The sequence below is a fragment of the Aspergillus mulundensis genome, assembly GCF_003369625.1.
Source record: "Aspergillus mulundensis strain DSM 5745 chromosome Unknown scaffold_5, whole genome shotgun sequence".
Classification (NCBI taxonomy): domain Eukaryota; kingdom Fungi; phylum Ascomycota; class Eurotiomycetes; order Eurotiales; family Aspergillaceae; genus Aspergillus; species Aspergillus mulundensis.
Window position 1 is genome coordinate 2,123,514 of NW_020797893.1, and position 25,628 is coordinate 2,149,141.

Consider the following 25,628-nt stretch of genomic DNA (forward strand, 5'->3'; position numbering starts at 1 on the left):
AAAGTTGCATTTTTTTTTTATAGTAAACCTTATTTATAGTAAATATACTTATATATAAATCCCTGCTACCTTTAGCTTTTACCTGCAAGGTTAAACTATTTTTTATTTTATTAGGTTAATTTACTACCTAGGTACCTAGTTACTTAAATACTTAAAATAAAAAATAACTTAAAATAAAGCTTTTATATTAATTAACTAGCAAAGCTACCGCTACTTATAAGTTTTTATAAATTAATTTAAGTAAGTTTATTATATTTTATATTACTATTTTTAGCGCGGATAAAAATTAGGCACTATTTTTATATAAAAGGCCTGTAATTAGTTAAATAAATATAGTATATAAATATTATAATTATAATATTAGTAGCTTTATAAAGCCTGTGCCATTATTAATACACCTAAATAAGTAATAATTATTAATATATAGGGTAATAGTGCCAGCCCGGGCATTTATAAAGCTAATACTAAAAATATTTTTTTTAATAGCTGGCTAATACTTGGAGGCCACTTTTAATAGCTAAATTAAAATTTAATAAGTAAGCTAAAATTTAATAGCTGGCTAACGCTTGGAGGCCACTTTTAATAGTTAAGTAAAAATTTAATAGGTAAGCTAAAATTTAATAAGTAAGCTAAAATCTAACGGCCGGCTAACACTCAAAGGCCACTTTTAATAACTAAGTAAAAATTTAATAGGTAAGCTAAAATTTAACAGGTAAGCCAGAATTTAATAGCTGGCTAACGCTTAAAGGCCACCTTTAATAGCTAAGTAAAAATTTAACAGGTAAGCTAAAATCTAATGGCTGGCTAATGCTTAAAGGCCACTTTTAATAGTTAAATAAAAATTTAATATTTTATTAAGCTAATATTGCCTAATTATTTTAATATTAATTATAGGCTTGGAATACTGCCTGCTACTTTTAATATTTACTTTAGCTAATATTATATACCGCCTATAATATTTTATTTAGTTAATATTAACTATTTTTATTTAGCATCCTATTTAAATAATATTAATTATATAGTTTAATAATTTATTTAAATAATACTACCTAGCTAAGTTAACACTATGCCTAGCTAATATTACTTACTAGCTTAATATTATTTTTTATTAATATTATTTAGCTATACTAAATATTATAATTAACTAATATTACCTTGCGTTTTAATATTAGTTAATATTAAATATTATATAGCTATTTTAATATTACTTTAATTTAATTATAAAATATGTTTAATTTTTTACTAATATTAGGCTAACAATAACCCGTTCGATCCCCGTTAAATTGCTGTTGGTTGGGACCCCCCGGAACCGGCATGGATACAAATAAAGCTCCACGATGCAAGGGATCGGAATACGTGCAGGAATCCAGACTTGTAGGTGAAATGCTTGCTTCATATGGCTTGAACCTATAAGCAAGCTCGGAGCCTGCGCCTGGCCTGGCTGAAGAATTCCGGTATGGGGCAGCTCCGTCGCGGACCCGGATAGCGTAGGGGGCCGTTTTGCGTCAACGAATCATCAATACAGTTCATTGTTGGTTCCTGCATTCCGAGTCATTATCTTTTCAGCTCTTGCATTAGCTTTTCGGAGTTCGGACAGTTGCAATCTTGAATGTGGTATCGACTCAGTCTGTCCTGTGCTATAAAAGGAGCAATTGACCTCCTACCAACAGACACCTCAGCTCACCATCAACAAAGCTCACCAAAATGGTTCGCTCTTCAATTGCTCTCGCTCTTACAGGTGCTGCGGCTGCCGTCGCCGCGGGCTTCACCTCCGAGTGCACTGATGTTTCCGTCACCAGCAACTGGCTGATCGGTACCTGCCCTGACGACGCCGGCGACGATATCACGAGCAGTGTCTTCCTGCCCTACAAGCTGGCTAACTCGAATGGCAATCTTGAGGTGAGTCAGTTTATCACGGATATTCCATGACAATTTATTAACTAACATCTTCGTAGTGGACCGAGGAGTAAGTACACTCTTGACGACAGAAAATCACCAACGCCCTAACATATGTTTACAGCGGCAAATACTACCAATCATGCTCGGACTGCACCCTCTCGGGCTCAACCTTCTCCTGCACCTGCCAGAACTCCTCTGGCCGCGGACAAGACGCGTCCATTGATCTCGGTACGCTTTACCTCTACCCATACGGTATGGTATCATTTCCACCAGCTCAACTAACAACCCACAGAGGAACACATCGCAAACTACTCCGGCCACCTCCTCTCCAACCAAACCGGCGCAATCACGACTATCCCGTCCAACTCCTCCACCCCCGTTCCAACCGACTTCTCAGCCACCCTCGCCCTCTCCACCCTCGACTCAACCTGCGACTCAAAGGCCGCCACTGTCTCCCTGAACAGCCCGACCGACTGCTCGTACATCAACCTCGGCGTCTCGGTCTCGTATCTCTCTGGTGAAACGGCCAGTAACCAGGGGTATGAGGTTAAACTTTACTCGGACCTGGAGTGCACGAGTGAGGTTGTGGGGATCTTTACTGAGAGTAACGATGGAACGTGTGTTGGGTTTGAGACGGAGGCTGTGGCTTGGTCGATTACGCCGTTGTGGAATGCGGATTGGTAGACGATGTCGATGGCTGATGGGGCTTCAGTCGCGTCTATTTTGCGAAGTACGTGCATGGTTTGAGTGACCTGTGGTATGTCTTGCAAGCGAGATATTAATAATCGGAGTACTTGTCAGGTCAAGCACCAGCACTGTGTCTAAATGTCCATTTACGGCAATAAAAACCTCATTCTTCGTTCTACGGTTTGGATTGCAACGTGGTTTATACATCAAATATCCCTACTTTGAGACAAATGTATTTAGTCTGTTGATTGTGATACTGAAGATCACCCACCCTCCAGCTCAATCCATTACGAGCCTACTGGTAGTCGACATAGTCTTGTTACCGACTTCCATAACACTTCTTCCCGCCATGGTCCAGAGACAAAGAAAAGATGCCGCTCCATGGTACGCCAGAATGAGTGTTCAAATAAAATTTGCTTAATGTTGCAAATTCAGATTCAAGTTCACTCCAAAGCCTTCGGGAGGCTTTGCTAAGGGATAGCAAAAGATAGCTTTGTCGTTCGACTAGCAATGGACAGGCAGATCAGGTTCTCTGTTAGATTCATTGCTGTCGTCGTACGCCGGCTTCCAATCGATTAGGCCCTCGTTGAGACCTTACGCCTGGTCGGACGTCTTCATTATTCCCATCGTCAGCGATAACGACACATGATTTCTATTAATTAGGTATTGACTCGCGAAATCAGATCGATTGTCCGAAAGGCCGTTTTTCTGCAAACGAGGGAGAATGCGCGATTCACTCATCCCTGGAACATCCAATGGATGGATGTTCGTCTCTCCATATAGCAGACATAATAAATTATCAAAGGAATCCAACAAAGACGGTCCTCGACGCCCCTCAGACCAAAGCCAAGGCTCACAATTACCACCGAACACCTCTACCTGCCTCAAAGCCCAATGGCAAAACCAAAGATAAAACTCGAGCTCCAAAAACTCCAAGCCCCCTCCTTCATCATCCCAATACCCCATCCTACAACCCTACTCAACAAGCGCAATCTTCACCCCCTCCACAACACCCGTAACAGTCCCCTGCCCATAAAGCAACCTCGACTCATCCCCCGGTCTCTCCTGCATAACATGAAATCCAAAGACCTCCTGCTGTCCCCCCCGAGGCGCAAAGTGGTACGCGTCGATGTTCTCAGCGTAGGTCTTGAAGTCCTTGAGCGTGATTGTGCGGAACGTCTGGATGGGGTTGCGCGAATCGGGCGAGACGAAGACGATGCGCGGGAACGAGATGTAGCCCTGCACTTCGCCGATCGTTACGATCAGGGAGCCGTCGTCCGTTGGGGTCACGCCGGAGGCGTCCTCGGTGCCGATGGGCGGGGCTTTGGCTTTTTGCGCGGCGAGGATGTCGTAGTAGGCCATTTTGATGGAGGGTTTGGATTGTTAGGGGTGGTAGGTTGGTGTTTTGCGCGCGGGAGGCAAAGGGAGCAGGCTTGAGAATGGTTAGCTGCGAGAGAGGGGTGGGAAGAGGGCTTGAGATGTGTTCGGGGGTTATGAAGGAAGATATGTTCATTTTGGATTCTTTATCCTCTGATAACACATGCCGGCGTCTCCAAAAATAATCGTGGTGTTCCTGGAGACCTTGGGAGAGCACATGCAGCCACTTCCCTCGCCCAGGGCGAAGCGCGGCGCTCTTTGACGATGTCTTGGTTCCTTTAGCTCGAGTAAGGTGCTCCATTCAATTGGTCGACCCTGAATCATGATGAAAGAAATGTCGACTGCAGAGGGCTGCCCTTTCCGTTCGAACTTGGCTCCCTTTGTGACAAGGCTTCCATCCATGGTTCTATAAATGTCGAAACGCCACGTTCCTAAAGCCAAACACCAGTCGAGGTTCAATCGTTCATCCCGACCCTGATTCTGAGCTGTTAGCTTACTGGCTTTGGCTGCTTTCCTCTGAATCGCTCTCCTTGAGATCTTGACTTCGTTTGCTGGTGGGATTGCAACCTCAAGTGTGCGTGGCGGATCCGGGGTTCGAGGTAGTCTAAGGTGGGCGAAACTATCTAGTCATCGGAAAGTCTAAGAGATCAGAGTAGTTATCAATATTTCGGGATAGAGAAGAACGTGAATGTAGTGAGAAGACTGATTATGGTATTCGATGACTTACTGGTCCTGTGGTCGGGGGTAGGATGGAGAAAGCGATTCTTTTAGGGTGACAGCTTGGCGCAGGAGCAAATCTCTTGATTCCGTAGTCCCATGATAGTGACTCCGTACCGAGAGCATTATGGATCCATGAAGCTTGTAGCTGCCCGTCGAGGATTGTGCAGCCGAGGTGGTTCCGGTCAAGTGCGCGGGACCTAGAGAGCCGACCTCGGTAGGTAAAGAAGAGAAGGCTGAACCATGGTCTCAAAAGCTTTGTAAGCATTGAGTAATGATGTCCAGTGAGCCTATTTACATCTTGCGTGGAGTTGGATGCATTGTGGATTAAGCCTCAAGACAGCCGCCCACGAAAATCAATCGATGTCCATTCGCGCCTTCCCCAGACCTCGAATTCACGCGACTGCCCCTATGACAGCAACTCTTGAGTATTGAGACTACTGGGCTACGCGCGCGTATCTTGCCTCCTGCCTCTATAAGCGAGCTTTTTGGAAGCAGCTCAATGGCACTCGGTATTCGACCAGTAGGGTTTATAATCTACGCAAACACTACAGTTGATGGGGCAATGGAAGAGATAATGAACTTTGATTGTACTGCGTTAAGTACATCAGGAGCAATCTGACTTTGTCACAGCTCACCAGACACCAGCACCTCTCTCATCTCGACTTGATATCCCGATATGACATGAATCGTCCTGCTATGGGAAAGCTCCTCGCGACAGACATGTTACCGCCAAATGAAATACAAATGGACCGATTTCAGCAGCAAAAGCAAGGAGATCCTCATTCCCAGTCAGAGTCCCAGTCTGGCTCCGAACTAATTGAGGCACTGACTTCCTCTTCCGGGTCCTCGATGTGTTCGTTTGTTAGGGAATCATCCGCCTCCTCATCCTTGATGTCATAACCCAAACTCTTCTTTTTGGCTTCGCTGATCTGCACGATCCAATGGATATTCATGTTCTCCTCGACTCGTCCAAGCAGACCATATCCATAAAAGGCCTGGTCGTTTATCATCTCAGAAAATCCCCAGACCATATCTCCGGGCTTGTTAGTGGGCGAATGAGGATCGAAGTTTCGCTGCGCTCTCTTGAAGTCCAGCCAGACCGCGGGTCTAGATCTACTCGACGGCTCGACGATGTAGAAGCGGGGGATGTGCACCGTCTCTCGGATTTGACCAACCTCACCACCGCACATGAAGACTCTTCCCTTGTCGATGAAGACGCCCTCTGCGATCGATCCCACATTGTGCCGACATACTTTGGTATCAAAGCAATGCGTCTCAGCTGGATTGGTCAGGCGTTCAGTTGTCAAAGCAGCCTCGATCTTTCGCTTCTCTTCCCTGAGGCGCGTAAGCTCGGCGTCTCGAGTGATAACATCGGATTGAATACGCTCGAGGTCGTTGCAAACTTTCTGCATGACGCTTGAGAGCTGCTTGTCCTTGGCCACGGCCTCCTCAACTGCAGCAGCCATACTTCTCAGTGCCTGGACCACGACCCGCTTATAGAGTGGCCTGAGCGAGTCGTTTCGTGCTCGTGCAGCGGCGATGTTGATGTCCTCGATGTCTTGAAACCCGGCTCTCCAGGCCGCTTTGACTTCGCTAGGGACGCCATTCGGACCTTCTTCCGCGTCGAAGATGGTTTCCTTTACCTGGTGGATGTCGGCGAAAAGCCCTTCGAGCTCGTCCACGAAGATTCCTGTCTGTTTGTGGTTCTTGGCGAGGCGGGGATCGTTTGTGGACTCCATACTGCTGGTTGAGCTGCTGGATAATGAATAGTTGGTGGTAGTGATGGGATAATTATGGTTTGTTGGTTGGTGAACTGGTCAGGGGAATGGATGGGAGGTTGTGAGCAATTCAAGTTTCGCCTCACGAGGGGGAGACATGGCTATATACTGAGTACGAAGAAGAGAAGAAGAGGAGAAGAGAGTGAATGATAGAAGGCAGTGAATCTTGATACTAGCAGGAGTCCAGAGTCCAGTGAATTGTGAATGCCGTCAACAACTCCAGGACTCCAGGGCTGCACAGCACGCTAACCCCTTTGGGACCTCTGCCTATTTCTACCATTCCCACCACTAACACTTCTCTGAACCCTCTCTTCATTCATTCAAACAACCACGTCTCTCTCCATTGCATTCGTCCCATCTACCAAGCTATCCGTAATCATGGCCCAGGAGTCCCTGTGGATCGGCCAGACGGCACTGGCCCATTTGGCTGAGGAATCCCCAAACAACATCACCGCCGAGCTTCTTCGCGAGCAAGCAGAGACCTGCCAAACCAAGTTCAATGCCCTCGTCTCAAAGCTCCCCGCTTACTTCGAGGAGTCAGTCGTCTCCCTGTGGAAGGTCGAACACTCCCGCTTCGAAGCCTGGGTTCGCAGCATCCCCTCAGACGAACGCCTCCAGGGCCTCCTGAACAACCTCCTCCGCATGTCCTCGCCGTCCCATAAGACGCAGCCAATTTTCAGAACTATGAAATTGATGGACTACTTCGTTAACAGCACCATCTCCATCGTGGGTATTTCCACCCCAATCAGCCTAGCAAACACCGGAGCCCATGGCATCCCCGCCCCATCACGACCAGGTACAGTCCTGGCCGAAGACTACTGCCTCCTCGTCCGCGGGCACATCTCCACCCTCATCACCCTGCTCGAGGAACTCTTCACCTTCACCGAAGGCATCACAAAGTCCCCCCGCGACGAGGCACTCACCAAGTACCTCGCCGCCCTGGACAAACACCGTCTGATAACGAAGCTACCGCACGCCACACTCGAACTCGTCCAGCGCGTCGCAGCCAATATCTCCGAGCGCCGCATCACCCTGACCCTCCGCCACGAGCGCGCTCGGGACGGCGTCCGCCCCGCAACCCGCCCAACACCCGCCGGCTGCCTTCCACGTCCCACCCGAGCCAAGGACCTCCCCCCGAACGGCCCCATCACGTTCGACTGCCCCTACTGCCTGACGACCGTGACCGTCCGCGACAGGTTCGCCTGGAACGAGCACCTGTACACTGACATCCAGCCGTACGTGTGCATATTCGCCGACTGCGACACGCCGCTGCGCCGTTGGTCCAGCCGCCAGGGGTGGTTGAACCACATCGTGAGCCGACACGGAAGCAAGCAGGAGGACCCTCACCGGGACGCGGAGGGCGAGCAGAGATCCCCAGCAGCCTTTCTGGCGAAGAATACCTGTCCGTTCTGTGATCTGGGCGTTGAGGACTTGAAATTGGCACCTCCTTGTGTGGGAATGGCCTGGCACATCGAGTTCCATCTCGAAGAGCTCAGCCAGATGATCTTCGTTGGCCCGGTTGAGAAGATCAAGGATTATGATCCGGTTGTTCCGGCTCGGCTTCGTTCTGGGCGCCCTGGTAATCCGTTGCTTTGGGCTTTGATGGATTGTTAGGGTTCATCAAATATTGTTGCATGCTTGTCTTGCGACTTTCGCTGTCTTCTTTCCTTTGTTTTTCTTTGTCTTCCGCACTTTACCTTGGTGCAGGGTCACCTCAAGCATTTGACTCTGAATGTACAGGATGATTGGTATCTTGCTGTCAAACCCCTTTGTATCTGCATGTGGCATTGGGCACTGTCCTAAAGGAGTTTGCATGAATTCTTCAGGCAATCTCAGCTCTTATCTCATTACCTACATGATCGACCACTTCTTTACGTTAGCAATGTTCTCAACTACAATCCATGGTCTTCCTTCTATCACCTTCCATAGTACAGCACAAAAATCGCACCCCCTAGCTTTGTAATGGTTTTCGAGTCCTAGGGTACCATTACTGAGTAAGCCGCGTCCAGGATCTCGTCCTACCATGCTTTTGAAAAGGAGCTTTTCTTCGTCTGCAAATAGGCAGGACTACTAAAGCTTTCTAAGCAGGTTCTTACTCCTTAGTCCACCGCAATCTAGTTTATTTTCAAGACCAACCTTGACTGACAAAGGTGTGGTTGCAAACCGGCGCTCGGGAGCCCTGTATCTCAAGTATTCATATATTCACAAACATCTCTTAAAGGGTCGAACCTTTATCCAACTCACATTGTTTCCCAGCATCCAAGGAATTGTTGGGAGTGGTTGCGGGAGTTTGAAGTACCGCTACCTCAGCTCATGAGACCTCAGCAGCGACAGATAATAACTTTATGATTTAGGACCCATGAATAAAAAAGAATATACACTTAAAAGGCACTGGTAGAGCTCTTGTCTAACTGTTTCTATAGAATTGTCTGCGTCTGTGTTACTCGGAGCGATGGAGTGGTCGCTGCATGGAGCTTCCACTCGGACCCTTCCGAAGCTGCGATCCGATTGGCCGAAATCGCAGCTTTTAGGGCTGCGTGCGCTGCACCCGACTGGATAATGCGCCGTCAGGACTCAGAACAAACACGCTCAGGATTCAACTAACTCCCAGAATAATGATTCTACTTGCGCGATATCTGCCGTGGTAGCATAGTTCGTGCTGCGATGGGAGGTGCATGGATAGCCAACGGCTGCTGGGATGAAAGGAGAAATCACTCTGTGACTCAAGTATTACGCAGGCGTAGAGCAAGACAGGAGAACTTAATGCGGCGTTAAATGAAACATGTAATTTGTTTAGCTGGGGCTTAACAGTGACATGTTGGGTAGCTGGGTAGAGGAAGAATACCTGCGGATAATAAGGTGAAGAAGAACTACTGATTTATTCCGCTTGACAGCTTGCAAACACGAACCTAACCAGCGCCGCGATGAAAGGATACAAGAAGACGTCAAACAAGGGTGGAGCAGGCTGGAAGAGGATGGAATGTCCCTCAATGCTAGATATTATCAGTAAAGCTCCCTTTCTACTATCCAGCCATCCATCCAGCCATTTATTCTACCAGTACGGCACGGAATTTTCAACGTTCTTTCCCGCCCTACCAGCGCACGCAAGAGAAGCTTCTAACACCAAAACCATATTCAAGAACCAAGTCCCCTTGACATAGCGACAGCGAAAAGCCCTTCTTTCGGTCGAAGCTTTGGCGTGTTTCTATCGTGAATGGTGTGCTGAGGAGATCCCATACCGGTCGAAACTTGTGGCAAAATGGGTATTTTCGAGATGTTGTAAGTGCTGTATTCCTGCCCTGCAAGCTGAGTGATTGCGCTTCTAACTGCCTTGCTTGCTTTGGTAGAAAGGGCCTTGCGAAGTCTGTGAAAGAGAAGATACGATCAGCCGGTACTCGGACAAGGAGGTATAGAAAGAGAATGATGAGTAGGGGACCACAGAGCACCAGAACATTGAGCACAGTAACGCCAACCTTAGGCAAAGAAATGTCTAACGGTGGGATGTCGAGCGGTAAAGGGCCGAGCGGGGCAACGTCAAGCAGTGGGAGATTGAGCAGAAGACGTTCAAGGAGAAGAAGTTCCAAAAGAGCACATTTGAGCAGAGGGCTTTCGAGCGGAGGACACTCGAGCACAGGAGAATCCAGTCGTGCAACGTCAAGCAAACCCAAAGAAACAGCAACAGCAGCCAAAGCGCCCACGAAGAGGTACAAACCAACCGACAGCGCGAGAGAGTCCCAAGCAGACCGATCTAAAACTGCCAGACGGACCAGGACCGATCGCTCCAGATCGAGACGGGATTCCGGAAGAGGGGCACGGAGTGGGAGGACGACGCCGCTCGAAGTCTCGTAATTGATTGCAGAGCTGATGCTTTTTTTTCTAAAGAGGAGAGGGCCGGGATAAGGTAGGAGAAGGAAGGATGATCGGCAGTGTGGTTGGCGGATCCGATGATGAGATTTCGCATGAATGCCGATTGCCTATATTGTCTTTCTGCGTCGAGCGATCGAGGTTAGTAGCAGATGGTCAATGGGAAGAACTCTGATGTAAGCCTGTCAGCTAGACTTTGCCCTATCTATCCATACCGGTGGTAATGTGCCTTCCAGCTTGGGGTTGTAGTGGAAGTCGATTTTTTTCGCCGTCAACGCCCCTCAACAAAGACAACGAGACTTGGATCGCTACTGGGGAAAGCGAAAGCTAGACAGACACAGATTATCAAGAAAAGGTGGCAATCGCAAAGAGCGAGACGGTTGGCGGCGCACAGAAGATGAGCTTGTGAGGTGTGCTGGCGAGAGTTCCAGGTGCAGCTGTCGCCGGGAGACAGTGGCCAGATGAAGATCCAGATGACCTCGGGACGGTACTTGATGTTCTTGCTGTTGAGAGATGTGTTGATTTGCAGTATCTTCTAAAGCTGGCTAGCCCATTTGTTGATGTTTGTGTTAACCCGGGTCTGCATGTCACCGGGAGTGGCATGGTCAGAAAAGTGCAGATATCAAACTCCATGTAGCTCTACCAAAACAACCAATTGTCTTCTTCCCATATCCTCAAGAATCTTTTCTGCAGTGGCAAAAGACCTTTGCCGCCCTCACAACACACAGAGCCGAAATTATCCACCTACATTTGGCCTTACCTGTGAGGGTGACAAACACAACACCAGGAAAATCCTCAAGTGAATGAAGGCTTTGCCTTATTCAAAGGACTTCTGCCGCCCAGTTCTGAGATCGACCCAGACACCTTCGCAGAGCGATCTTAGGTACCTTCTTCTTCCAACTATCAACTCCCGCAACTGAGTCCAAACTCCGAAGGCAGCTCCAGACTCGATCGTTCCTTCCTCCTCAGAACTCTTCGGACCCTTCAAATTTTCGTTTCTTCCCTCGCGATGGCCGTTTACATGCCCCTCGCCGTCTATACCCAGGAAAGCCCCGAGACGCCCAGTCACTTTGCGGATGCCATCTGGCCCTTCAACCTGCGCGACGTCGTCGTCGGCGACGGCAACTCACTGACCCTCAACATCGCCCCTCCTGCAGGTGGTAACGTCCACATAACCAACAATTTCCACATTGCCTACCAAAGCACCAATGTCGTGAACATCAACGGCGCCTCCACCCAATACTACTCCTCCTCCGCGCAAGCCCTGCAAGCCGCCGAAGCCGCCCACCGCCGCCGCATCTACCACCAAGTGCGCACCCTCTCCCCCTTCCCCGGCCTCTTCGAGCACGGCCACGGCATCCACGTCGGCCCCGACGGCTTCATCCGCCCCGCGCAGGGCTCCATCGCAGCCATCCTCGAGTTCCCGTTCGCGATCTTCGTGAGACCCGATGGACACCCTTCTGGTCTGGCCGCGCGCATGTTCTACCAGCTTCGTTTTGCCGATCTTACCGAGCTCGAGCGTGCGGTTCCAACCGAGGAGACGCGTGCGAGTGTGCGGGTTGATGGGCATGGTCATGGGCTTTGGCTTGCGCCAGATGGGAGCCTGAAGTTTGGGTTTGGGATTGTGACGCAGGTTTTTCGCGACGTGGTTTTGGCCCAGTTGAACACCATGCTGGAGCCTGATGCGTTGCCGTCCAGTGGGTTTGTTGGCGCGGATCCGAATCCGACTTTGAGGCCTGACTTGAGGTTTCGTTAGGTTGGTCTTTTCTTTTCTTTTCTTCTATGCTGGGTGTTTCTAATGTTGAGTGAAGGCTAGGCGCGCGATATTTGTTTACCTGCATGACCTACGGAGTATTGGCGAATTATGCGTTTACGAATAGCGACCATTTGAATCATGGCTTATGTCTTGTCTAGAATCGTTAGTTCGCCAGATACCCCTTCGCCCATTCCCTTTGTCTTTGTCTTTTGTGCGATGTTGAGACTCACGTCTGAGGTTGGATCTATACTCGCATGTCTTGGTGTATTCTTGGGCTTGGCTTAGATCCATTTAGAGTTCCTTCATCCCAATACAACAATGTTCAATATGTTTCTAGAGATTCACCTTATCACTATAACGTAAGTCACTCCGGACCTCCTGTTGAATAAACCGTAGAGCAGCCCAGTACGTGGATTTTCATCGTAGAGTATGCCGAGAGGATGCATCTCGCATGGAAAATGAGATACTGGCGGACTTCTGGACATAGCCTCGTTCGAACAAGGAATGGACGTCCACAAAGCCGCCCAAATCAAGAATGAACAGATGCCATGCAGTCTATAAGGAAGTGCCTATTTGCTAAAGTCTCAATGTTCGATCGAAGGGCCAGGATAATGTCTTCCAGGTCTGCGAATGAAAGAATCAACAATCCAATCGTCCTCTATTGTGAAGATAAAAGACGACATTTCTTGCTCACGCTGCACGTCAAAAACACTTGTTGCTTTAAGAAATGAACAACAATGAGCGCTCATAATCCCCTCCTTCAATCCTACAACTCCTGTCAGGCCTCCTCACAAAAAAATCATCAATACCTTGTTCTGCTTTCCAAAGATGAAAGACACTATTTCTTTCTTAGATCGCATGCCAAAGACACTCGTCTCCTTGACAAACAACCAACAACGAGCACTCACAATATCCAACAAATCATCGATCCCATCTAAAGACATAAATACGTCCTCAATACCTCACCAATCTCTCCCATCCATCCACAACCAATTCAAACATCATCAAATTATCCACCATGTCTTCCCACAAGTCCAACTGCACCTCCACCTCCGTCTCCACCCCAACCACCCAACTCACAACTCCCCCAGCCATGTCCCGCTCCGCCTCGTCCGGCCGCGCAACCTGGATCTTCCAGGACGCCTCCGGCCCCCTCCCAGCCATCGGATCCTGCACCCAGGGCCTCGCCGAGACCTCCCAGGGCGGCATCGTCTTCCCCGAACACGGCACCGTGCGATACGTGAGCCCTATCCTCCCGCGCGTCGTCCTCGTCGTCCCCGTCGCCATCAAGGAAATCGACCTCGATGAGCTCGTTGCGGCGCGCAAGGCAGGGCGCACCCCGCCCGAGCCGCAGGACGCCGAGTGCGACTGTGCCAGTGGCAGTGGGTTTTCGCCGCTCACGTTCGATGAGCTCGTTTATCGTGCGGAGAGGGCTGGGTTTGAGGGTGCGCAGGTGAACCTTGGCGATCTGGCGGAGGGCGTCTGGGGCAATGGCTCCTCGTTCCTGCAGTACGGGAAGGGGCGCGTTGTTGCGGTTTTGGACAACGTTGTTGTTTGTGCTGTTGAGAGGGCCGGGGGTGAGGGGGTGCGGCCGCATCCGGTGCCGCTTCTCCAGTGAGCTTCCGGCACCTGCACCGGACCGTCGGGCGTAAGCTTGTCTTTTACCTTTGGTAACACTTTTCTTTTGTGATTTTCTTTTGTTAGGAGTTTGGCGTTAATACAAGGCGTTTTTGATTGGGTTTTATTTTGAGTAGATTTTACGTAAAGGCTTCGAGTGTAGGTATACTGAGTTACATACAGCGGAGTAAACAAAAGAGGAGGGTCCTTACTTGACTCTCTAGCATGGATCTGAACAGGGTAGTAGTACCATTCACTTCCTAGGATCAACTGACATGCCTTTTTATGATTATTGTAGGTCAGGGTTGGTTTGTCAACAAAACGCTCAGGTCAACGGGCCTTGACATTCTACCCTTTGGTCAAAAATATATAATTGCTCACTCATCCTCTCAAATCATTCCTTCGCCATTGGAATCCCTTGACATCAGGTAAGGTTATTAGTTATGTATTTGTTCAAGCTTTGCATTATTAACACACCGTGGGTTAGATGGCTTTATGTCCTTTCACCAAATTATTGTCGAGCGCCAATGTGCTCTGACTATGGTAGTTGGTGGTGCCCACTCACCAAGGGAATCCAGCATCTCAACAGCATATCTGTATAACTTCGCATACCAGTCTACAAGGAAGGACCGATTTGTCCGCAGTCGGCTTGAAATGACTAAATGTCCCGTGGTTTCCTGTCGCTGACTTTGGGCTGTTGAGGAAGGCGCACCCGTTATGCCACACGCTGGCTACCTCTAGGCAATCTTCCACATTTCCCAGTTTTCCAACTTCACCCTCCTTGGTTTAATTGCATCTTAGTGTGCATCCAATATGTTTTCGAAACTCAACGTAGCCCTCTGGGCTATTCCCGCCCTCAACTACTTCTCTCAGTGCTCGGGGTATCTCTTCGCACCAGACGATGACCAGGTCATAACAGACGTAAGTCGCCGCATCTCATCGCCCACAATTGACGGGTTCACGTCCTGTGCATGAACTGATAGATGGCAAGCCTCGACTGCCGGTCTTGTTCGACATTCCCGCACCCCAAACGCTGCTCCCCACCCCCGAGAGCCCCGTCGCCGGCTACTGGACCTCCTCGTTCCTGACTACCACCACCGGATCGCAATACTTTCTCGCCACAGGAGTGGTTGTCTCCACGCAGGACCAGCTTGCGGGCTATGGCTTCTCTCTCCTCGACCTTGCGACTCTGAACCGCGTCTCGCATTCGAGCATAACCACCTCCTTTGCCAACTCCGACATTATCGGTCTCAGTTTCGCCGGACCTCGATACAAAATCTCAGATCTCTCGACGAATGGACTGGGCATGACTGTCCAAGGCGACGCAGAGAACGCTTCGGTCAATCTGACAATCCACCCGACCTCGCGTGCACTCTACTACGGCGGTTCTGGTGCGTGGATGTATGTCGACAAGCCCATGTATGGATGGGCACTGCCAGCCGCTCAAACATCCGGCAACATCACCCTTCCTTTCCCTGTTGAGAATGCTTCAGCCCCTACCAATGAGACTACCGGAGACGCTGCCGTCGCGATCATTGACCCGTCTGCATCGCTTACCTGGTACGACCACCTCTGGGGCCATATGGGTCTTCAAGAGGGCAACATAACCTGGTTCAACTTGTTCGTCGATGACAAGGCCGAACGCGACGGTGATCACGATGACAAGGAGCTCAACTTGGCCCTGGTGTCGTACCTGCTGGATAGCGTCAATCCGCCCTTCTTCTCGCGCAGCATCCATGTTCGACAACGCGATCGCAACGAGAGCGCCCTTGCAATCATTCCCGTCGACAGATTCGAGCCCAGCTCTGATCCCAGCGCAATCTGGACATCTCCTCTTACGGGACTTTCTTATCCGCAGCGCTGGGACTTGGGCATTGAAGGCCGTGGATTGCTGACAATCAGCAGCGTGCTTGGTGACCAGGAACTTGTGGATCCTGGCAGCGGCGGCACAACCTATGTCGGATTTGTGACTGTCGAAGGACAATTTGATGGGAAGCAGGTCAGTGGATATGGAAGTGTGGAGGTGAAGTTTGTTCAGCGACTTCCTTAGACCTCCTGAAGGATAAGACGGATTATCAACCCCTGTTGTAATAAGCCATCCCTAGGTCGCACGGTTGTCAGCTTTACCCTGAATTAACAGAATATTGTTAAGCTCTTAAATAACTCGCTCGGTTGCGATGGCCCCAACCGGTGCCTGAATGCAGTGACGTCATTTGTGTGCTGCCTGCAGATCCTTCCAACGGTCCAGCCTCTTCTTCCTGTAAGCCCGCCTCTTCTTCCTGTAAGACCAGCCCCCCCTTTCGCTGCGGCCTCTCCAGAAATGTCAAGCACGGACAATGCTCAGGCCCCGCAAGACTCACACCAAATCAAGGTATGGCTGCGATAATTGTCGCCGCCGTCGCGTCAAATGCGATGAGATAGGCCCGCCCTGCACGAATTGCGTCCTCCGCCGGCTGGACAACTGCATCTACTCGCGGGTCCTGCCGGCTTCTTTAATGGGGGATGCAGGTGGGCGCCGCGCAAGTACACCATCAAGCACAAGCTATACCAGCAGCAATCAATCATTACCGGCATTAACAACGCCAATCCCCCCTCTCAAACCCAGCGTCGACGAGCTCGAACTCATGCACCAGTTCACCGCAGAAACATACCAGAGCCTCTGCGTCAACGAGAACGAGATCCGGACCTGGCAGGTCCTTGTTCCCAGGCTCGCTCTGAAACACCGCTACCTCATGCACGGCATCCTAGCCCTGGCATCCCTCCAGATCGCCACAACGCGCGAACCCCCGGATGCCGCGCTGGCATACATCGACGCCGGCCTCGAATACCACAGTCTCAGCCTCGAACCCTTCCGAATCGCCATAGGCAATCTAACGCCTGAAAACTGCGATGCCGCTCTCGCGCAGTCTGTCGTTACCACGGCGATCAGTCTCGCCCTGCCGCAGGTCACGGCGGCGCGGGAACTGCAGCGCGAGAATCGGGATACGCAGGCGCAGCCCCAAGCACAGCCCCAGGCGCGCAGTGGACTAAGCATGAGCGTCACAGACAACATCCTCACCGTCTTCGAGCTCCTACAGGGCGTAAAAAAAATCTTCTATTTCGGCAAGCGCCAGGCCTGGATTAATCTCGGGCTCTTCAGCAAGGGCGAGTTCTGGCGGAAAGACTGCGTCACGAAACTTGACCCCGATACGGACGGTGCGCTGGAGAAGCTCGCGGATTTAAACGCCACACTCCAGCATCCAAATGACGGGGGTGGTGCTGGACGTGGAAGCGTGAACCCCGACGTCATCGCGCACCTCCGCCACTGCTTCATGAAGTTCGCGTGCTCGCCGGATCCGGCGCCCGTGCTGGCGTGGCTTGCGGCGGTGGATGTGGGCTTCGTTGAGAGTTTACGGCGCCGCGAACGCTTGGCGATGCTTGTGCTTGCGTACTGGGGGATTCTGCTGGGCGAGTTGGACGGCCAGGAGCATCGGTGGTGGGCGAGGAATTCGGGACGCGTGCTTGTGGGGGAGGTCTTGGGGGGTTTACCTGGGCTGGGAGTAGGACTGGGTCCGGGGGTAGGTACTCGGACTGGGACGGAGAATGAGCTGGAGGCGCGAGGGTGGGGTGATTGCTTGGCTTGGGTGAGGCGCAGGGTAGGGGATATTCCGCGGCCGAGGACTGGTGGGGAGGATGGGGATGGACGGCTTAGGATGTTGTTCCAGGCGGGGATTTATGTTCCGCCGCCGATATCGTGATGTCGGGACTGCCCTGGTCTGCTGTTCTCCAGGGCTGTGTTGTTGACGCTACCCTAATATTCGTAGTTGCGCCAGGTGCGAGCGAACGAGCGAGTGGTTATTCTTCCCAAAGGGGCCCAGCTCCGACTACCATAGCACTTGTATTGCGGCCAAGTAGATGACCTTATCCATGGCTTCGGATAGAAACGGAAACCAGGCTCCAGCTAGTTCTGCTTGATCTGTGCTGTGCCTGGGTACTGTAGCCCTACCTCAAGAACAAGGAATGAAATCCACAAGACTATCAATTGACTCCGACATTCACGGTAGCTGATCTGAAGAATATCTTGTTGAAGAACGCATCAACGAGACGGTGGGAGGATATAACGATGCTTAATGCTGGTTCGCATCGGAAGGGCGACTTTTCATGCTCAAGCCTCTATCTGTTCTTTCTCCTAACTGTTCCATAGTGCCCACCCAAACGAAAGACCCGACGCTCAGAGGCATCTGAAAGCGGGATTCAGCTGTCCGCTGCCGGCTTCTTTCATGCCTTTGTCCGTGCACAAGAGGGGACAAAGAGCCTTGACATGGGAGGGAGAAGTGATAAACAGGTCCTTGTGCAACAATTGACAAGGAGTGTACGAGATCAAAGAGCAAAGGGTAGTTATAAAGTCCTACTATTGCCATCTGTTTTTGTCCTTATTGTATCGTCCAGCTCACTTTCATATTCGGTTGTGGAAGTATAGGATAGTCCCATTCCTTACGATCCAGACCGAGCCCTACCAGCTAACCTCTTTACAAGCAGACTAACATCCCCAACATGTCATCTACGAACTCATTCCACTCAGCCCGCTCTACCATGAGCACGTCCACACAAGCATCAGGGCCCAGCACCCAGAACACCAATCCCTACCCCAAAGCCCAAGCCCAAACCCAAGCCACAGCCAAAGCAAAATACGAACAGGCCGCCGCCGCCTGCTCAACAGCCGCCCTCGCCGCCTCCAACGCCGCAGCATTCTACACCAGCGCCCTGCAATACCTCGCGCTCGCCATGGACGTAACCATGAGCACCACCACCGGCACACTCGGCCCCGACGACGCCGCTAGAATCCTAGCGACGTGCCAGGTCGGGATTGAGGCCGCTGTAACTGAAGCAGTGCAGGCCGCGGAGAACGCGAATGCCGCTGCGCAGATCGCGGAGGATTTGGCGGGTGACGCGGATGAGGATGAGCAGGAGGGCTTGGTGGAGTATCGATGGCTTCTTGGGGATGAGAATGAGGATCTCGATGAGGATGGTGATGCGGATGATGTCAGCGTTCTTGGTGAGATCTTCGAGACGGAGAGCGTGATGGGTGAATGGGAGGCCCTGAAGACTAACTTGATGACCTCGGGTTCTGAAGGCCCCGGCTCTGGGAAGCGAGGACCAAACGTCCAGATCGTTAGGGTTGACGGCAATTGTGATACGCCTGATATCCGTAGCCATGCCCATGCCGCAGGCAATGACGCGCAGTACACTCCCGAGACCACCTGCAGCTCCGACAGCCCTACTGCTCATCGTCCACCCACCCCACCCCCAAAATCTTGCTGGGGCGCGGAAGTCGGCGAGTTCGCGGGAGGTCTAGTCACCAAGAGACCCAGCGCCGAAAGCCTGTATACGGCTTTTGGGGAGGTCACGGAGATTCTTTTCTTCGATACGCTTGTTCTTGTTGAGCCGATTGATAAGCATGACCTCGCCGGGTTCCAGAAAGTGAGTCTGCCTGATCTGCGGATGTTCGCGAGGACAGTGTATGAGACACCCCCTGAAATCGGAGAGGAGAGCTGGGGGTTTTTGCTCACAGAGGAGAGTGATCGGGCGCTTTTATGTGGTGTTGGGCGGGTTGTTGGGGTTGCGAAGGATGAGAAGGTTTGTCTTGTCAAGAGGGAGGATCCCGATTGTGAGGAGGAGGAGTGGTTTGATGTTTGCTTGCTTGACTGAATTTTGTTTTTTGGGCTTCCAGTGCACTATCTTCTTTTCCTTCAGGTTGTTTTGAACTTTTTCTCTATCATTTATAATTAATATATCTATATTGTAATTTGACTTATCCCTATGACTATTCTTCCACATAAGCAACACCCGTAACCGCGCCCCCAATATCAGGGAATATAACATGCTTGCAGCTGCCATCCAAATTGGCGCTGTACAACGAGCCTCCCAGATCACCGAAGAACATGCGGTTGTTCTTGGGGTCCAGAGCAATCCCAATCCCTTCATGGAGTTTGCGGACAAGGACATCGGGCTTCCGTTGGGCTGCAGGTGTTTCCTTTAAGGTGTCAAGATCAAAAACATTGACCGAGTTTCCATACGGTTGATCTCCACGGTCTGTCCAGTATAACTTTCTCGAAGAGGTATCCAGCTCCAGGTCGATGGGTTCCGGAAGAGTGTCGAGAAGACACTCGATCTTTCTGTTCTCGACTGTCTCTCCAGCTTGCAGGTCAACAGTCATGCGGAATATCCGTCCTTTGTTGCCCTTGGACGGGCCTTTCTGCGACCAGTAGATGTGCCCGGACTCCTCGTCAACTGCGATCCCAACGCACCAATGTTCATAGGGATTTCCGGCGTCTGCCGTGTCAGGCCGGTACAGTACCTCGACCTCGCTCCCGTCCATGTTTGCCCGCATGACTCTCGTGCCCTCGCGGTCAGACCAGTATAACTTTTTCGATTGCGGTGCGACGGTCAATTGCTTGGGTGTGTGCGTGATGCCATTGGGTACAATCGTCACGATGTTGGCTCCGGACAGATCACAGCGCTGGATGGACCCGTCGTCGGCGGATGGGATGCCCATGTTCGTCCAGTATATGTGGCCGTTGGGTTTGTCGACGGCGATTCCATCCGGCATCGTTTCGATGTTTGTTACCAGCTCGCGGAGACCGGAGCCATCGGGCTTGCAGGTTAGGATGCGCCCGTTGAACTCGGGGGTTGAGATGCCGATATCCAGGAAATAGAGGTGGCCTGAGGTTATGGATGAAGGTTGCGTCATGATGTAAATGGGATCGAGATGGATAGACTTGGATTGTGATGTTATATTATCAAATAGATATGTTGGGAAGTACAGCGTAGACCCGTGGACAGGAACCAGGCTTTTAAATACGTTGCACACTGTGTAGGGGATCACTCTCGCAGTCGGCATTATCTAACCGGATGATCAACTGAGCTCCATTATGCATCATCTTTACCGTACCTAGGTATTCACATGTCGGCGGAAACACGGCCTGGAAGAATGTCTCCGTACGCAGGTTCGGGATCCCGAGTCCAGAACGGGCCTAACGGCCCTAAAGACTAAGTTGAACTGTTAAACAGGGTCTTCCGAGGTCGGAGCCACGGCAACCCTTACCGTCGGAACGGAACTCAATGCAGAAATTCTGCTCCTTTCCGACCTCACGCCTCACACCACGATGATGTTCTCATTCCCCGCCGAGAAGACGCCCCCGCAGGAAGCATCCCGACAGCCCAGACCAAAGCGTGCCAAGATCGGCGTTGCCTGTACAGTGTAACGTCTGCAAAGCCAGGAAGACGAAATGTGATGGTGTTAGGCCGGGTAAGGAAGAGAAGAATTCGAAGTTGAAAGCATGATGTTGATACTGGTCTACTTCAGTTTGCGGCCCTTGCGCGATAAGGAAATCAGGCGTCCAAGCTTGCGTTTACGGTACCGTGAGGCTGAAGCGTCCCCCCGCTTGTCGAATGTGCCCCGCGGTACGTATCTCAACTAAAGAAGCCCACAATAGATCGAATTCATCTGGCCCCATGATGACGCTAATTCACTGCCAGACCTAATAGCTTACAGTCTACTCAAACGCACCCAACGGCTAGTATTAGCACGGATAAGTCGCGGTACAGTACGGGGGCGCAAATCCAGGTCTCCGAAGGTGAAGATGAGGATGCGGAGCGACTACCCCGTGGGGGCCTCTTCGGCGCCTCCAGCGGAGCAACCATTTTGGACGAAGCCGGAGATATGAGTGGGCAGAAAGCCAAATCGAAGACAAATCTGGTCTATCCAAAGCCTCTCAAGGAGCTGCCGCGGATGCGGAAACGAACAAGGCAAGAGCCATCCGACGTCCAGTTTGCGATTCCACCAAGGAAGGTGGCCGACCATCTGTTAAACCTATACTGGGACTTCGTTGACAGCGCTTACCCGTGGCTCGATCGCCTTTCTATCGAAAGCGCATATGAAACATTATGGTCAACAGACGGAGAGCTCTGCATGGACGAGAGGGCATTGCACTGCCTCCTGAATCTCATGTTCGCCACTTCATGCGTTGCTTCTCAAGGCGACTCTCCTCTCTCACGCTACCAGTCCTCGGGCGTCTTTTTTGAAAGAGCCCAGGAACTGATGGCGTATGTGGTGATGGATATATACAACTTTGAGACCATCCAAATCCTGTTACTTACCGCGGTGTATCTTCAGCATGAGAAGATGCCTGAAAGATGCTTTCGGAGTATTGCAACAGCAATCCATATCGCCCAAGAACTGGGACTGCATCTTCCTGTGATCACCAAGGCCATTCTTGATCCGCGCGAGCGAGACCTAGCACACCAAGTCTGGAACGGGTGCGTTATCATGGACAGGATCTGCGCGATGACCTTTGGTTGTGCGCTCAAGGTACCGCAATCTCTCGCGAAGGAAGGCCTGAATTCCATGACACTTGCTGGAGAGAATGAAATACTGCCCTCGAAGGTGAACTTCTATATGTCGTTCTGTCGGCTGCATTATATCATTGGCGAGGTGCTTGAAGCATTCTATATCTCAAGCGACACCAGCGGCCTCAATCCAACTGTTCCTTCATTGATAGACTTGCCAGTCTGTTCAGGATCGAGTCCGAGTTGAACGCCTGGGTCGCGAGCCTTCATCCGTTGTTCCAAATGCCATCAGACACGCAAGATCCGACGCCGTCGAAGCATATAACGCGTGAAGCAAACATCTTACGCGCTCGGTGAGTACCTGCCAATGAGAGTATGGGATAATCGCTGACACCTTCGAGATTTTTGTCCGTTCGTCTCCTCCTCTTCAGGCCCTTCCTTCTACAAAACCACCAACAACGGACAGATAATCCGCCGAGCGCCGGATTATACACGGACGACCAGCTGATGCCCCATCTGATTCTCCATTGCCAATTGAGCTGCATCAAGGCAGCCGGGGACATGATAGAGTTTATTGCTAGGAATCTACCGCAGCAGAAGCAAGCCTATATTCTCCCGTCGAACTGGTATATTGTTTCATGTAAGTCTCACTACCATACGTCAGCGATCCCGGCTATATGAAGGCTCACCGGAATGAATCCTCAAAGATGTGTACATGTCCGTCACTACCTTACTCGCCGCCAAAACGTCCCGGCAAATCTTAGACCACTTTTCCCCAAACCGTTTGCATGGCCTCTTACAAATGGCTCACGGTATCCTGAAGGAGTATGCGTCACATACATTCCTGGCTTCCAGAGTCAGCTCGGTGCTCAAACTGATCAATGAAAATATTGATGCGCGTGGGCTTGGAGCGGACGTTACCCGACCGATTCCTATTCCAGGGGACACACAGGGAACAGGACATTATGCCAATATCCCTGCGGTTGCTGGCGATACACATTTGAGCACGCAGGACACTCCGCATTCAGGAAACCTTGACTGGGTCGACAACTACGTGTTTGACTGGAACGACTGGCCAACGTTTTTTGCGCTCCTGGATGGTGAAACCAGCCCAGAGGGATGGGGCGTTCAGACGTGGCTTAATGGATATCATTGAATCTCGGTTCGAAGCCTACCTATCTACAATGTATGAAACTAACTGACAGTATATACTAAAGCTTCCTCCCTCATTCAAGCCCAGTGAATCCCCTTATCATGGAAGCAATTAGGCACCGACGGCGTCAACCACCTGGGCGTAACCTTCTCATCGCCCAGCTTGACAACGGGCTTTAGAATGCTCAAATCCACCCATGGTCCCTCTCCGCTCTCAAACGAAGTCAGCAGACTCTCCTCCCCACCCGCGAAATACTGCGGGAACACCCTCTTCCACCCATCCATGACAACCAGCAGAATCTCCGTAACGAACTGCTCGGGTCCAATATGTCCCCACTTGAAGATCTCGTTGCTCTCCTTCACCACCTCGGGGCTGTAAAGGCCAATCTCAGGCTCGAGAGCGATAACATCCGCCTTGACCAGCGAGCTCGTAACGCGATAACTCCCACCATGTCTAGCCCGGTCACGGAGTGCCAATAACGTGCCCAAGGCCCCAACAAGACCAGTGCTCATGTCTGAAATAGGCAGAGGAGGCAGAACGCTCGTCCCATCCGTGAATCCAAGACTCCGACCCATGACATACGATGATCCAGACGCAGCGTCACCGATCTGCTGCCACCCCGGCCGTTCGTGGTACGGACCGTCAGGACCGTAGCAGTTCTCCTCGACGTAGACGATGCCCTTGCCTCGGGCGCCCGCAATCTCAAGGAGGTCGTTGACGCCGAAGCCCTTGCGCGCGATGGCGTTGGGCCGGAAGCCCTGGACGAAGACGTCTGCGTCGGAAATCAGGGAGCGGAGCGTGGCGCGGTCGGATTCAACGGTCAGATCGAGGTCGATTGTGCGTTTGCCGGCGTTGAGAGTGAGTTGGAGGATCTGTCCCCGTTAGTAAACAATCAGAATCAGGAGTAGGTACCTAGGTAGGTAGAGAAAAGGGTGCATACGTTCAGATCCACCAACCGACTACAATTCACCCGGATCACATCCGCCCCAAACGCCGCAAGCGTACTCCCAATCACCGGGCCCGCGATAATGCGCACCAGCTCAACGACCTTGATACCGGCCAGCGGCCGTCTATCCTTACGTGCACCCTGTACCCAAGGTACCGCCGGCGTCGGAACAGCGTGCTTCTGCAGCGTATACCCGACCAGCGGATGCTCCGCAAGCCGCCGCCCCATAAGCGTCTCGTTCCACCCCCGCGGCGTAAAACAGATACTCCCGCAGAAGCCGTTCTTGACATTCAGCATCTCCAGCTCGTCCGCGCTCCATTGCTCCACCCGCCGCGCGATGTACTCGTATGCCTCCTCCGACGATTTGGCCGGGTACTCGGGGTCGCAGCCCAAAGCCCTCAGAACGGGCGGGGCGTCCAGCGATCCGTGCAGCTGGTACCAGACGCCTGGTGTGGCGGTTTTATACAGCGCCGTCGTGCGCTGGCGCATGGGGGTGGCCATGAACTCACCCTCTGAGTTGGTGGGGTAGAGCGATGCGATTTCGCGGGTGCGCACGAGGGCGCTCATGTCTTTTCCCTCCTCGCCTTTTCGTTTCAGGGACGCCGCGAAGATGCTGCCGAGCCAGATGGCCGCGTGGTCGGTGTTTATGGACACGGTCTGGGACGAGGCGGGTGTGCCGTCGCGGTCCTGGATGATCTCGTGGGCGACGACGCCGCACATTGCGTGCAGGGCTGCGGCGATCAGGGGCGCTTTTGTTGGGCCGGGGATCACGGGGTGTGGGGAGCCGCTGAAGGTTACGGTGTCGCGGAGGGATGCGTCCGTTGTGAACCCTGGCGTTCTGTCCGCGATGTACTCGAAGATTCGCCGGGCATCTTGCGGGGCTGGGAGGAAGGTCTTGTCGATGTAGGTGCCTGGGCCGTAGATTTCGTCGGAGGGGATGGTTGAGTGTGGCATTGTGGTTGTGTTGTTCTGTATGGATGGAATGGGTGCAGGTATCTTGGATTGGATTGCAGTGACTTCGCGGGTCGACAAATGTAAGTTCTTATATCGGTTTCGGTACCTCGGGATGCCCCCATCAACTCCCACTGTTTCAAGGCTTACATGAGGCAGAAGCCCCGTTGATCTACGTCAACAGCCCACTTTTCTCAAACGGCGCCGTCCCGAGGTCGGAACCCGGCAAGCCGAAGCCACGGAATGCGACGGGATTGCCGGAAATGGTAATTGGCGATACAGCCGTTTCGGAGTTACGGATGCCTCAGGCAGGAATTGGTTATGTAAGATTGGGATAAGAATTAAGGGGTAAATAAAATATAAAATTTCTTAGGATTTAAGATAAATAAGGATGTGAGAGTTTAATAGCTAGATATAAAAAAATTTAAGTTATATTTATTTTTTTTTTTATATTTTATTTTTTAATTAGGCCGTGAGATCCAGCCAAAGTTAAAGGTTAATTTTTTTTTATTTTTAAAGGTTAATTAAAGTTATTTAACTAAGTTTACTATA

The 25,628-nt window shown here is 51.3% G+C and overlaps 12 protein-coding genes across 12 annotated transcripts; 8 read left to right on the plus strand and 4 right to left on the minus strand.

The window, feature by feature from the left end:
* Nucleotides 1-1,704: 1,704 nt before the first annotated feature.
* DSM5745_05973 (CVNH domain-containing protein) lies at nt 1,705-2,583 on the plus strand (the record flags this gene model as incomplete). The annotated part of the gene is made up of 4 exons (XM_026747989.1): nt 1,705-1,899; nt 1,956-1,966; nt 2,021-2,127; nt 2,192-2,583. The coding sequence occupies 4 exons, from the start codon at nt 1,705-1,707 to the stop codon at nt 2,581-2,583; spliced, it is 705 nt and encodes a 234-aa protein (XP_026603821.1).
* Nucleotides 2,584-3,561: 978 nt separating this feature from the next.
* DSM5745_05974 (uncharacterized protein) lies at nt 3,562-3,948 on the minus strand (the record flags this gene model as incomplete). The annotated part of the gene is made up of 1 exon (XM_026747990.1): nt 3,562-3,948. The coding sequence occupies one exon, from the start codon at nt 3,946-3,948 to the stop codon at nt 3,562-3,564; it is 387 nt and encodes a 128-aa protein (XP_026603822.1).
* A 1,514-nt stretch (nt 3,949-5,462) lies between these two features.
* Nucleotides 5,463-6,422, minus strand: DSM5745_05975 (uncharacterized protein; the record flags this gene model as incomplete). Its single annotated transcript, XM_026747991.1, has 1 exon — nt 5,463-6,422. The coding sequence occupies one exon, from the start codon at nt 6,420-6,422 to the stop codon at nt 5,463-5,465; it is 960 nt and encodes a 319-aa protein (XP_026603823.1).
* Nucleotides 6,423-6,839: 417 nt separating this feature from the next.
* On the plus strand, nt 6,840-8,075 carry DSM5745_05976 (uncharacterized protein; the record flags this gene model as incomplete). The annotated part of the gene is made up of 1 exon (XM_026747992.1): nt 6,840-8,075. One exon carries the CDS (start codon nt 6,840-6,842, stop codon nt 8,073-8,075), a length of 1,236 nt encoding a protein of 411 aa, XP_026603824.1.
* A 3,259-nt stretch (nt 8,076-11,334) lies between these two features.
* On the plus strand, nt 11,335-12,081 carry DSM5745_05977 (uncharacterized protein; the record flags this gene model as incomplete). The annotated part of the gene is made up of 1 exon (XM_026747993.1): nt 11,335-12,081. The coding sequence occupies one exon, from the start codon at nt 11,335-11,337 to the stop codon at nt 12,079-12,081; it is 747 nt and encodes a 248-aa protein (XP_026603825.1).
* Nucleotides 12,082-13,099: 1,018 nt separating this feature from the next.
* DSM5745_05978 (uncharacterized protein) lies at nt 13,100-13,699 on the plus strand (the record flags this gene model as incomplete). The annotated part of the gene is made up of 1 exon (XM_026747994.1): nt 13,100-13,699. One exon carries the CDS (start codon nt 13,100-13,102, stop codon nt 13,697-13,699), a length of 600 nt encoding a protein of 199 aa, XP_026603826.1.
* An 812-nt stretch (nt 13,700-14,511) lies between these two features.
* On the plus strand, nt 14,512-15,748 carry DSM5745_05979 (uncharacterized protein; the record flags this gene model as incomplete). The annotated part of the gene is made up of 2 exons (XM_026747995.1): nt 14,512-14,619; nt 14,690-15,748. The coding sequence occupies 2 exons, from the start codon at nt 14,512-14,514 to the stop codon at nt 15,746-15,748; spliced, it is 1,167 nt and encodes a 388-aa protein (XP_026603827.1).
* A 286-nt stretch (nt 15,749-16,034) lies between these two features.
* DSM5745_05980 (Zn(II)2Cys6 transcription factor domain-containing protein) lies at nt 16,035-17,435 on the plus strand (the record flags this gene model as incomplete). Its single annotated transcript, XM_026747996.1, has 1 exon — nt 16,035-17,435. One exon carries the CDS (start codon nt 16,035-16,037, stop codon nt 17,433-17,435), a length of 1,401 nt encoding a protein of 466 aa, XP_026603828.1.
* A 796-nt stretch (nt 17,436-18,231) lies between these two features.
* DSM5745_05981 (uncharacterized protein) lies at nt 18,232-19,386 on the plus strand (the record flags this gene model as incomplete). Its single annotated transcript, XM_026747997.1, has 1 exon — nt 18,232-19,386. The coding sequence occupies one exon, from the start codon at nt 18,232-18,234 to the stop codon at nt 19,384-19,386; it is 1,155 nt and encodes a 384-aa protein (XP_026603829.1).
* A 115-nt stretch (nt 19,387-19,501) lies between these two features.
* Nucleotides 19,502-20,428, minus strand: DSM5745_05982 (uncharacterized protein; the record flags this gene model as incomplete). Its single annotated transcript, XM_026747998.1, has 1 exon — nt 19,502-20,428. One exon carries the CDS (start codon nt 20,426-20,428, stop codon nt 19,502-19,504), a length of 927 nt encoding a protein of 308 aa, XP_026603830.1.
* Nucleotides 20,429-20,668: 240 nt separating this feature from the next.
* DSM5745_05983 (fungal specific transcription factor domain-containing protein) lies at nt 20,669-22,273 on the plus strand (the record flags this gene model as incomplete). Its single annotated transcript, XM_026747999.1, has 4 exons — nt 20,669-20,684; nt 20,749-20,931; nt 21,044-21,141; nt 21,233-22,273. 4 exons carry the CDS (start codon nt 20,669-20,671, stop codon nt 22,271-22,273), a joined length of 1,338 nt encoding a protein of 445 aa, XP_026603831.1.
* Nucleotides 22,274-23,256: 983 nt separating this feature from the next.
* DSM5745_05984 (uncharacterized protein) lies at nt 23,257-25,079 on the minus strand (the record flags this gene model as incomplete). Its single annotated transcript, XM_026748000.1, has 2 exons — nt 23,257-24,051; nt 24,120-25,079. 2 exons carry the CDS (start codon nt 25,077-25,079, stop codon nt 23,257-23,259), a joined length of 1,755 nt encoding a protein of 584 aa, XP_026603832.1.
* Between the last annotated feature and the right edge of the window lie 549 nt (nt 25,080-25,628).